Raw genomic sequence first — 13,253 nt, 5'->3', positions numbered from 1 at the left:
ATAGTGACATAGTGTAAGAACAATTTGACTACATTATTGGTTGAAGGTATTCACATATCCTAAACTATTATATAAAGTAGTAAGCTTTTTTCTGTCTGTAGCGAAGGGTCTGGATAACCACTGTGAACTGATATTGTTCTCCTTTACAGTGAATCTTTTTAATAGTTCCAGGGAAGGTTTATAACTATTTTGGATGAGGATATATCCGTAATGTGAAATTGGGAAGGACTAGCTTCCACTTTTTTCAACACTTTATGGCTTCGACCCCCCCCCCCCTAGGAATTGCTGTGCACGCCACTGATTATATGTGACTAAATAAAAACAAACATCTTAGTCTGCTATAGATTCCTTTTAAGTCTGATGGATTATATTGTATGACTGATCATCTATGATAATACTTCTATTCTACTCCAAAACCAACGATGTCTATATCAATATCAACCTTGAATCAAAGCAGGGGATAGATTTACAAATATTTTGATCTATTCCAAAAACAAGTATTGTTAGACGTTAAAAGGTTAACTAATTCAGATGTTCGATTCAACCCAATTATAATTACGATAGGGGCAATGTATTACCATGTAAACAGTCGCACAGATATAACTTTCATAAAAAATCAAGCGACTATAGAGTTAGCTGATACTGTATAAACTAAAAACCAGGCCCTTGAAACCAAAAGCAGGCATTACAAGTTTTAAATTGCAGAAAATCTGTCCTTTTCCTAATTAAACTGAAAGCAATATGCTGACTACTTTATGTCGAAGATTGACATTAATATGGGAAAATGTTCATGTCTGGCTGACATAATATCGACATACTCGTTTCAATACAATTAATAAGTAGATTGAACCGATTGAGTTCTTTATTATGCTTCGCATAGCTCAAGTGGCGGTTTTCAAGTTTATTGTCAAAACGTTTCAACCACTATTTGTAATTTACAGAAAAGGTAATTTTATGTATAAGCATTGGAGATGACAATCAATTTATCGGCCATTGTCTTATCCCTTTAGATTAATGCATTATTAGTGTAGAAGATATGATTAAAAAGGGTCATGAATGACATGCTTTTCAGTTTAATTTTTCTTCTTCTGGGGGTTGGGAATAATTTTTTTTCTATTGGTTATTTCTCTTGAGAAGGTGGTGGTACCCTACCACAAACTATTTATAAACCTTTCCGGAATGTTATGTTGTTTTAACAGCAGCACAAAAGTATAACAGGGGGCTGCCTTGAAGGAGCACTAACTGTTAAACCAACACTAAACTCTTTCATTAACAGAAGGATACAGATAATATTTATGTAATTTAAATCAATTTGAATCATGTTATGTTTGTGTGTATTTCAGTTTTATAAAATTACTTAATTGGCTATAACAGGGGGGGGGGGGGAGACCAAGGGTAGATAAAAAGCTAAATCTAACTATCTCTCAACTTTTTTTCTTTAATCGCTGATTGAAAAAAATTGCATTCATTTGTCCTCGTTTTGAACCATTTAAACGTTTACGAATTCAGCAAAAAAACATTTTGTCATTGAGAGACAGAAATGTCTGGTATATTTAGTATTTACAAGCGCAGCTATTTAGACAAGCTTCATATTTGTAAATGCAGAAAAATTATCTTCTTCTAACCGAAACATATGAGCATAGCTTTAATTTTTCTTAATATTGATATTGCTTAGTAAAACCAAATTATCATAAAATTTTGAAGAAAAAAAGAATATCTATTTCAGATTTTGTGATTTTTGAGAGGTTGCGTGATGAAATAAAATTTTTTTTTGTTAAAAATCATTAACAGGGTAACTAATTGTTAAAAAAACTGGTCTATTAGCTCTTACAAGAGAGTGTCGATAATAATTCAGTAATGGCAACTTTCACAAAAAAAATTATAGAAAAAGTTCTTGTGTTTTGCTTAAATGTCAGATATACAGATGGACATCTTGAATATTACAATAGCTTGGCATTTAAAATAAGACATCTCAAATTTCAGGTCTTCTTGGCGGAGTTGCTTATGCCTCATCATCCAATAGGAGATCAGATCTAGCTACTTCGGCTTCCTCATTGGCTAAAGGTATCATAAATAGATAATAAACCAATAGGATATCAGATTTGTATACTTCGGTCTCCTCATTGGATAAATAAAGATTGATAGACATTCAACCAATAAGAGTTCAGATTAGGCTGCTTCGGCTTCCTCATTGGCCAATAATATGATGAATAGATAATAAACGAATAGGAGATCAGATTTGGTTACTTAGGCTTCCTCATTGGCTAAAGGTAGATCTGATATATATCCAACCTATAGGAGATTGTGTTTGGCTTTGTATGCCAATTCATTGTCTTAAGATATGATAAATAGAAAATCGACCAATATGTGTTTATATTTGGAAACTTTAGCTTCCTTATTGGCTCAATATATCAGAAATATGTTTATAGAATAGATAGTTTGTTTGAATGATGGATATATAGATGACCAAATAAACATCAGACAGTTAGAATGATAAACTGGGATAGAGAGAAAGAGAGATGGACAGAATATTTTTTAAAAAGAATAGCCAAACCTTCTAGACAAAGGTCATGCAATTAAGGATCGGTTCTTTCTTAAAGGGTCCTTTACTGATATTTGTTTTAGGGGCAGTAGATGCTATAAGAAAAAATCCAATAGTCCAAAAAATAGAAGAAACTGTCCTAGGATTTACAGGTACTTACATGTTATGAGTATTTTTAGAAACCTATTTGGGCACTTGAGTGAAAATAGGTGGAGGTGGAAGTCGAACCTCCATCTTTTATTTTAATTTAAAGAAAAAGTAAAACATAGTTTCTTGTAGGAAGTTCAATTCTTTTCTAGAGACAATTATCTTGAGGGGGGGGGGGTAGCATTCCATGGACCAATATAAAGTTTCACAATAAAGAAAAATAATATCCATCTAGCGATTTACACACACATAGACAAAAAGAAAGACATCCTTTTACTGTTATATAAGGATTATACATTATTTCAGGAAAGAATCCGTATGCTACTAAAAAGGACACAGCTGATCCTTATGTTTTCTATCCGGACTATGACCAGGGATATAATGGACAATATTCATATCAAGGTACAGATAGATAGATAGATATTTAACAAGAATGACAACATCCAGCTAGGCTTAACAAATTAGTCAGACGAATGAACAATAACAACCATAGAGTAGTATGTCTATTCATAGAGAGTAGATTCGACATTCGACTTCTTAATAAGTTAAATTCCGTATGGTTACTACATATATCAAAATTACATTAATACTTGTTATGGGCGTCCTTACATTTCAAGATTTTATTTTAGAGATGCATTGCTTATAGCACTATTAGTCCAAGTAAAATGTTATTATCTAAAAAACTATAAATCATTATTTTTAAACTGAAACTGAAGACTGTTTGGTATTGATTAAGAGTTTGTACATTTTTTAGATTGTACCTAACTGTTACAGGAATCTTCATCTAAGGTTAGGTTAAGCTACTATTATAATCTATTTGTTCTAGGTTATGAAGACCCAAGAGTAGAGAACTATGAAAGATTAGTGGTAAATGATTTTTAGAAGCGAAGCTACTATATAATCCGTTTTGTCTGTCCGTCCGTAATGCTATTTTATTTTTTACTTTGTCTGTCGGTTGTTTGATCATACTCCAAAAGACATAAATACTTTTTAAAGTTTTTGTATGATTTGTCGCATATCATATCTCTTACAACATCTATAACTCACTTTATCTGTTTGTCCATCCATAATTTTGACTTCTTGACTAGGTTTGAAAATCTAACTTTATTTATTTTCAAAATTAAAAAAAATATTTCTAAGAGGTGTTAGCGAGATCCTTCAATACTAAAGACACAGAGATCCTGTTATTTTTATAAAAGGAAGTATGTTTTAGCTAAACAGTGATTTTATTGTCTGATAATAAGTTCTTTCTTCTATAATTATTTTTTTAGGAGTATCCCGACTATGAATATGTTGACCCTCGTGAGCAGGTTCGAGCCCCTTCCCAGCCACATTATCAAACATACCAACCAGAAACTACGGCTTCAGGTAAACAAGTACAAATTTGCAGACATATATATTCAAGAAAACTTCCCTCCTCAAATAGCAAGGACCCTTTTGGTAGCAGGTGAAAATAAATTTCATTGAATCCAGCTTTCTCAGTTAAGCTGTTAAAAGCTTTTGTGTGAAATTTTCGCTGTTTTGGTTAAATTATCTGTGTCCCATGTCATTTTTAGTTTTAGATCAATAAGTAATTTTCAAAATATTTTACTTCACATTTTACAATTGTTCTCTTGTATGAATCCCGACAATGTTATGATTTCAGAATCTTAAAATTTTAATTTTCCTCCCATCATCTAATTATCAAAGACCCGATAGAAAATCGGGATAGGGTATTACATATAACTCTTGCCCCCTCTATTCTTCTACTTTAATTATGATTTATTTTTTGGGTTTAGAAATGAAAAGAATAAAATTAAAAATTTTATAATATTATTTTTTTCCTTTTCACAGGGGTAATTTCTTATTGGCAAGGACGTCCAAGGAAGGGGGGGGGGTAAAGTGGTGATTACCCCCCCCCAAAATATTTTTCATTCCCCCCCTCCATTTAAAATTTTCCCCTACCTTGGGGGTGCCTACGGCACCCCCAACCATTTAGAAGGGGGTATTTACCCCCCCCCAAAAAAAAAAATTTGTAGGGGGGGGAATTACCCGCCCCCAAGCAAATTTTACCCCCTGGGTAAAAATTTTGGGGGGGTAAAAAAATTTGCGGTGTGCTTCACGCGCCATTTTAACCCCCCCTCTCCAAAAAAAAAAATTACCCCCCTTAAAAAAATTTTACCCCCCCCCCCAAAAAAAATAAAAAGCTTGGTCGCCCCTGCTTATTGGTGTTTGCTTTGGAAAATTAGACTTAGATTAAAACCACCCTAGTTGTTAGTGAGATCATAATGGACAAATAGATGAATGGAAAGACAAACAGCCTGACAGACAAAGCAATAGACACTATTATTTATTTGTTTTTTTTTAGATGGAGAAGTAAGTGAATCATTCACTTTAGCTGATGCGTCTCAACACAAGATTAATCAAGCTATACCTGACCATGTTGTATTCTATGAACCTGATACTAAGGTTGAATAGATTGATTGATAGATTAATTAATAGATGAAATAATGGATAAATAATTGATTGCTAGATTGACAGATTAATTAAGATTGATTTATTGACAGATTAATTTATTGATTGATATATTTTTAGATTAATAGTTTGAAAGATTAAAAGATTGAAAGATTAATAGAGTGATAGATTGATTGATAGATTAATTAATTAATTAATAGATTGATTGATAGAATGATTGATAGATATATTAATTGATAGATATATTGATAGATTGTTTGATAGATTAATTGATACATTGTCTAAAAGATTGATTGATAGAATGATAGATAAATATATTCATTGATAGATAGATAGACAGATAGATAGATAGATTGATTGATAGATTGTTTGATAGATTAATTGATACATTGTCTAAAAGATTGATAAATAGATGGATATTTTGAAAGATTTATTAATAGATAGATTGATTGATTAATAGATTTGATTGATAGATTAATCAATAGATGGATTGTTTGAAAGTATGATTGATTAATAAATTATTTTACAGATTTTTAAAAAGATTGATTGATTGTTAGGTTGAGTGATAGATTGATTGACAGATTTATTAATAGATTAATATATGTATTGTTTGAAAGATTGATAGATCAATAAATTGATGCTTTATACATTTTAGATTGAAGTAGTAACATACAATGAAGAGCACAACCCATGGGAATATCTTCATAACGGACAAACAACCGACCATCTCTACAGTAGAGGATTCAAATGATGGATACAAAGATAGCAATTGCTAATAGATAACTGTACAAAATATTCTTCTTAATAGCAATTATCTGTTATAGAGATATATATCAAAGTTATGGTATTGAGTCATGGGTTGAGTATAAAATAGATTAAAAAGTCAAAAATTTAAGCTTTAATTTCAAAATCTCATAAAATAAATCTTTTTGTTGTTCAAGAAAAAGCTCTTGCCTTTTTATGAACATGCTTGCCTTATTTAGTACAAAATAGATTGTTAGTGATCGACCCAAGTCAAAAATAATTTAGAGCCTGATTTAAACACTTTTATTGCCAAAATTAATTCAGGTAGACTTTAATAGATATAAGAATATTCTATTGTATATTTATTGAACATTTTTACTTGCGCAATTTATAAAAAAACTTTAATGATAGTTATTTATCGCAACGTATTATGAACAGCTTTCCGTTGATATCAAAATACAAATTTTAACATTAATTTAACAAAAATGGTATTATTTTAATATTCGAGGAAAATTGTCTGTAATACAATGCTATACATAATTTTTTCAGTATAATTTAGAACCGGCTTTAATGCAGCGGATATTACCTAATCGGTTTAAGCCATACTGGTTTTGTAAATACAGTTTTTGGTAAATTTTTTCGTGTATTTATATTCATTGTTCTCTCTTTACCTTGTTAATGTTGTTTCAATTATTAGGGACAAAATTACCCTAATAGGTTTTTAAATATTTTATATTTATTAGATTATAATAATACCTAGTCTTTAAAGTATTGTTAATTCAATTTTAAAAGTAATATTAATTTTTTTTTGTAAATATGTTTGTTATTGTTATAAATATATTATAAAAACATAATTGTTATTTTAAGTTAAGTTTCTCTTAGGTATTTAGTTGTTAAGCCAACTAATAAAAAATCCGCCAAATGTCTCTCTCTGAGCGAAGCTATTGTATAATATACTTTATCTGTTTGTAACACTATGGCAGAACTGTGATTTTCAAAGCTGCTATCGAAGATAGAAAGCTGAAATTTTCAGTAAAGGTTTCTTCAGTCCCTTACATGCTTTTTGGTGCTTCGCTACTTATGGATGTTGTCATCCTTGTTTCTAATTTACCAACACTAGATATATTTCTAAGAATTTAGAATTTAGATACTTAAATTACAGATATAAGCAGTACTCGGCATCCTTGCATTAGCTGAAAATTTAAACCAGTTATTATTCATTAAAAAGTTTACAGAGATCAGGGCTACATACATACAAGTTTCAGTTTCAGAAAATCAAGCTTACACATTCTTTTATGGTTTATTTAGTCGTGTATAGTGAAAAAAGTGAAAACTAAAAAAAGACTATAACAAAATCATTTTTAATTTCATATGTTGTTTAGTCATTGTTCATAGCTTTTAATAGTTTTGGTAAATTCTTTTTCACAAGAATTACAAGAAATATTAGTCTCTCCACATTTAGTTTTTTTCTTTTTATGTCCACGTTTTAGTATAGACAGAGCACTATGCTGGGTAAACGACTTATCACAAATTTCACATGTAAATGGTCGATCTTGAGTGTGGCTTTGTTTGTGCGCTATCAGAGTTGATATTTGGGCAAATGATTTTTAACATGTGTCACATAAATATATTTCTCCCCTGTTTGTATACTTTGGTAGTCTGTTAGATTTGTTTGTTGTCTGACATAGAAAAATGCAATAAAACAAATCTATACAGATGTATTTATTTGTCTTATTACTTACTATATTGATTTGGAAAATATATGTTTCCCACCCATGCGGGACTCCTGACCCTAACTTAAGATAACCTAAAATAAGCATCTAAAACATGTTAATTTTTCAAAAAGTTTGTTTGTGGTCAATATGCAATATGAGGGGAAACCACCAGATCATATGATTCTCTTACGAAAGGGGCTTCAATGGACTAGCCCTGCTGGCCTTGCATAATTTTACCCTAGCCTACCCTAAAAATATCACATACTTTTCCTAAAAATATCACATACTTTTCCCAATCAATAACTTACGTTAGGAATAATATTCATTTAATCTTATGTATTAATACATTCCTAAAAGATTTGGAGCAAATTTCACAGGTTTTACTCCAGTATGCATTCTTTTGTGCTAGTTCAAGTATCTGTTTGTACTAAAAGATTTCATACATACATATCACAGGAATTTCATTTGACGCCAGTATGGACGCTTCTAAGTCTTATAAGTCCACCAAGCTGAAAATAAATAATTTTTTTAGATGTTTCAATTTAAGCATTGGGCTACTCTATAATTCTATAACTTGCTCGTTTGTAATTTTGTCTGTTATTGTTAATTTGTATCTATGAGCTTCGCTACGTTCTATCTATGTGCGATGTTTTTCTGTTGTGAAGTATCTTGCTAATCATTAGACTGATAGGAACCTCATTTACAGTGAAGCTTTTTACAAACCTTAAACTCTTTTCCACAGTCCTCATATATATTTCACGTCCATTTTCTGAAAAAAATATTAGGAAGAAGTATAAAAATATCATTTTTTATGTATAATAGGTAAAAAATGTTGTTTTTAAATAAAAACTACAAAAAAATCTACAAAAAATATGTAGTAGCTTAACATAAGCACATTAGTTTTAAATTTAATATATATTACAAATATAGAAAACCATTGAATGTCGTATTACTTTATTCAAAATTCGAAAATATAAAAGCTTAAAAAAATATTTGCTGTAAATTGTCTATGACTAGAGCTTTAATCAATTTAAACAAATATTAAATAAATCAAATGTTTGGTTTTAATCAAAATTACGTTGATGTTATGTTTATTCTAAACTTTGAAAATCAAAGTATGCCTTTAAAAAGTATTGACAAAAAAAAATAAGCCACATAAAAATAGGTCATATTGAATAGTTTTATATGACTTAGGCCCATTGTTTTCTCTAAAAATCTCATTAATGCATAGCATCATAGTCTATTTTTCAATTAACTTAAAATCTATTGATTTATTAAACATTAACGTTATTCTTGATGTTGTTCTTTTTCAAGTTTCTTTACATGTTCTTCTAACTCAAACAGATGATCATCCTTGTTGATGGAAAGATTATCAAATAAAAACTTTCTGCAGCAATTCTTTAACAATGAAAGGTACTAAAAACAAAAAGGTTATTAAAGTTGGGGTATTAAAATGGGTACATTTTTACCAATTGAAGGAAAATCTGTTCCCGTATAGCTTCGAAACCGTTTAATATCCGCTGGATTAGAACCGGTTCTCAGCCAAAATAAAAATTATGTATAGCATCGTATTAAATTTTTACGCATATTAAAATAAAAATCATAAAATTAATACCATTTTTATCCCAGTCCTTAGGCCCCTTGAGGCTAACAAAATCTGGTTTTAATCTTATAGTTTTTCATTTTGATGTCCGCGAAAAGCTATTTATAATAACTATTTTAAAATCTTTCTTTCCTGCACATGCGGTGCTATGGTTCTCATGCCATAGGCCAAATTGTACAAATATTCTTTGTTGGCTCCACTAGGTCCGTGTGATACCAATATAGTTCTAGTTTTGTTCAATAGATGGTGTTGGTTATTAATATATCATATAATTAATAATAGTTGTTTGTGGTATTTTTCATTCATTTAAAATAATATCAGACGTTTGTAATTCAAATAAAGCAAAGAGGGTTCATGCATTAATTCACAATAAACAATGTCTTTTACGGGTCATAAATTGTAGTCATAGAAGATACTAAACCCTACATAAGATAAGCTTAATTTACAACAATCCTTGTAAAAAAGTAACAGGATTTCTGTCCATTTTTGTGTAGCAAAGGATCTCGCTAATCACTGAAGCAATATGCAGTTCTCGGTCACAGAGAAGCTTCTCATAGGTTTAAGATAGGATCATAATTTTTTTTTTTTTTGGGGGGGGGGGGGAAAGAACACTTCAACCCTACCAAAATAAATCACCCAGAAAAAAATTTCTTTTTAAAATTAAAAATAATAAGGCTAAATCTCACCCCTGCCTTCCTCATGTGCCCCTATAGGCCTCTAGTGGCGTAGCTGCTAGTAATAAAATATCTCAACACCATTCCTGGCAATCTCTTCAACGGGTGCAGGGCCTGCAAAGTGTGCGTGGAAGTCAGAACCAAGATACAGTGTAACTTCCACACTTTCTGAACCAACCTAAAAAAGGAATTTTGTTGGTACACATGTATGGGCTCACTCTTAATCAACTGTCTTTTGTCAAGGAAGAAACAGTTTCTATCCGTCTATTACCAAACCAGATTCAAAGCACCTTGCATTTGTGACTATAAATAGGATTAGACGCATCAGAGGCAAAGAAACTTCATTCAATCAAGAAAAAATCATTGTTTAAGATAAATCCCACATTCTTAAATACAGCTTAATCATTATTACCCTACCAAGCGCACCAATTCATCGTGTGGGGGGGGGGGAGGGGATGAAACCAGCAGGTGATGAAAAAAGGAGAAGGCAGACCTTCCTTAAATTCAATTTTAGGGGCGTTAGGTGTTGACACCCGTCAACAACCCCTTATATCCTGATATTGACCCTAGCCATACCTAAGGAAGGAAAGTTATGAAGGTGAAAAATTCTGATTAAAAAAACATTAACTACCTCATTTTCGTTGCCAGGAAAAAAGTGTGTTTGATGTTTTGTATATCCACCCTAAAAATATATATATAATATAAGTATATTAACAATGAAACTCTACTGTATAGCCTATGGTTTAAAGTTTATTTTCTGTAATAGAAGGAAAATATTTTAGTTATGTTCGGTTCTTTCCCTCAAAGTACATAGAGAGCACTGAATCTCCTTTCCTTTTACTTTAACTGAATAAATTCTAAATAAGTGTTTGGGAGAAGTAATCTTTTTTATTTATATCTAACCCCATGCGGAATACACTAACCCTGTGGTGCCCTAACCGGTCTGTCCTGTACACCAAACCTTATAATAAAGTAACAGGATTTTGTCTGTTTGTACCGAAGGATCTCGCTAACCGCTGAGACGATATGGTTCTCCTTTACAGGGTAGTGGTGTTGGGTTCTGTGCTCGACTTGACAATTTGAGGCAAACTGCCATATATATATGGAATATAAAGGAGTTTTTATTATTGGAGACAAAGAGATTTTTGACGTTTCTTACTGCAAAATAAATAAAATTGATAATTAAAGCTATCCTGAAAAAGGAGGACTCAATAGCTAAATTGATTGGTAACTTCTGTAGATTTTTAGAAAAATCTTAACTTAGCACGATTCTTAAAATACCTTTTCTCTATAATCTAATTGGTCTCTGACTCCATTCAACCAATCTTTATCGTCTAGAATAAAAGAAAAATATAGGTATTTAAGTTTTTTTTCGTCAAATGTATGTATATTATTTTTACAATCACAATAAGAATTTATTGATAACAAGGACAGACGTTTGGACACATGAAAATACTTAATTACATAGAAGCTGCAATAAGGACTGAATAAAATGATTGAAATATTATCACCTATATGATAAGCCATCCCCCACACAATGTCGTCCGGTTCTCCTAAAAAAATAGGATTATAGATCAGTCTATCTGTACACTGTACAGTCAATATTTATTTCTAAATCATGAATTCATATCTTTAAATATACATATTCATATAATTTTCATCTCACCTAGCTATATATCTTTAAATCAACTTTCAACTTTAAATGCTTAACAACACTGCTAAGGATCTTAAAATCTATATAGGATCTAATTCTAAAATTCGAATTTATTTACCTTTAAGAATCCCTCTATAGTCGTTCCATCTATTTATCTGTCTACCTATTATCTAACTTTCATAAGATAAACCATCCCACTACCAGGAACCCAAGGAACCACTTTTCTTATATCTATCTACTGATGACAAGATTAATTATCCCCTCGATGATCTTTGCATCTTTTGAGATCATAGAGAAGGTTTCAGATTATTTACCCTGCAATAAGTATAAGGAACACCTCTATGATTTTTCAATCTATCTATCTATTTGTCTATCTTTAATAAGATCAACCACTATGCCTATGGCTTCAAGAATCTCCTCTGTGATCTTTCCATTTATCTATCATCTAACTTTCATAAGATAAACCACCTTCCTGCCAAGAACCTAAGATACCCCTCTTCTCATGTCTATATACCTATAATAAAATCAACCACTATGCCTAAGGCTTCAGGAATCCCCTCAATGTGCTTTCCATCTATCTATCTCACTACCTTTAATAAGATTAACCACCCTGCCAGGGGCCTCAGGAACTCCCCTATGATCAGTACTCCACCACCAAAATCTAAATTTGATCATTCAAAGTAAAATATTTTAATGAAAAAAAGAACAGTGGACATAAATAATTAGATTCACAACTATAACTTAAACAAAATAAAAGATATAAAAATATTAATCCAGTAAACAAATGCCAATAAACACCAATAAAAAATATAAAAAAAAACCAAGAATGCTTTAATAAAAAATAATCATGATACATTTGTATATTAATTGCTATAACATCCAAAGGTTTTTAATTTTTGAAAAACTTTATTTATGAGATATCTTAATTACGACTGTGCCCCATGAGGGACTCGAGGGAAAACAACTCTCCTTTCATCATTTTGAATTCAAAAGGAAAAAAAATATAAAAATAGCGGTTTAGCCTTTGCTTAAGGACAGACATCCTGTTACTTTAATATAAGGATAAATATAATCTATATGAATCAATTACTTACCTCCTAAGGAATCCTTTTACGTACCCTAAAATAGGAATATATTTTAATTTGGAAATAAAAAAGGTTGGCATTTTATAGGTTTAAAAAACAAATTATAATCTACCAATAACATAAAAAAAAATAACAAACCTGGAACTTTTTTCGTGTATGGAAATTCTGTTTTCCAGATAATTGAACCATATCCAAAAATCCACATTTTAGACTGAAAAATAAACATTTAAAAAAATTTGTATTCTTATATCTATACAAAGGCAATTAAACCCAAATAATTTTGTATTTAATTATAAAATATTTCTATGGCTAGTTAATGTTTCGCTATAATTCTAGATAAATTTGATAGAATTATTAATCAAATTATTATTATCATTATAATTTTTCAATTTTACTTAAAAGTACAAAAATAACAAAATTATAATCATTTGTTGTTTATTTACAATTTTCCGTCTGCTAGATTTAAAAACAGCTGATTGTGTGTGTGTGCGCGGGCATTTGTGTGTGTGTATGTGCGCGTGTTTGTGTGGGCGTATGTGTGTAAGTACAAAAGCTAGCAGACAGGTCGTAACAATTGTGTTGCCAAACTATCCTTTTGAGGGCCAAAATTTGTAAATCAAAGCTAACTTGACCAA

The 13,253-nt window shown here is 30.7% G+C and overlaps 2 protein-coding genes across 2 annotated transcripts; one reads left to right on the top strand and one right to left on the bottom strand.

Moving 5' to 3' along the window:
• The first annotated feature begins 1,540 nt into the window (after positions 1–1,540).
• LOC145324533 (uncharacterized) lies at positions 1,541–6,753 on the top strand. The gene is made up of 8 exons (XM_080167116.1): positions 1,541–1,547; positions 1,984–2,064; positions 2,626–2,694; positions 2,996–3,091; positions 3,516–3,556; positions 3,961–4,057; positions 5,037–5,137; positions 5,799–6,753. The coding sequence occupies exons 1-8, from the start codon at positions 1,541–1,543 to the stop codon at positions 5,892–5,894; spliced, it is 588 nt and encodes a 195-aa protein (XP_080023242.1). The 3' UTR covers positions 5,895–6,753.
• Positions 6,754–9,314: 2,561 nt separating this feature from the next.
• On the bottom strand, positions 9,315–12,831 carry LOC145324308 (putative glutathione-specific gamma-glutamylcyclotransferase 2). The gene is made up of 8 exons (XM_080166924.1): positions 12,757–12,831; positions 12,628–12,652; positions 12,124–12,194; positions 11,391–11,432; positions 11,161–11,213; positions 10,511–10,561; positions 9,968–10,057; positions 9,315–9,433 (listed from the first exon to the last, which is right to left on the bottom strand). The coding sequence occupies exons 1-8, from the start codon at positions 12,821–12,823 to the stop codon at positions 9,317–9,319; spliced, it is 516 nt and encodes a 171-aa protein (XP_080023050.1). The 5' UTR covers positions 12,824–12,831; the 3' UTR covers positions 9,315–9,316.
• Positions 12,832–13,253: the final 422 nt, after the last annotated feature.

This window comes from Acartia tonsa, chromosome 7, assembly GCF_053477335.1.
Source record: "Acartia tonsa isolate MP-2025a chromosome 7, ASM5347733v1, whole genome shotgun sequence".
Classification (NCBI taxonomy): Eukaryota; Metazoa; Arthropoda; class Copepoda; order Calanoida; family Acartiidae; genus Acartia; species Acartia tonsa.
Note: the sequence above shows the minus strand (reverse complement) of the source record. Positions and strands in the feature narration are given on the sequence as shown.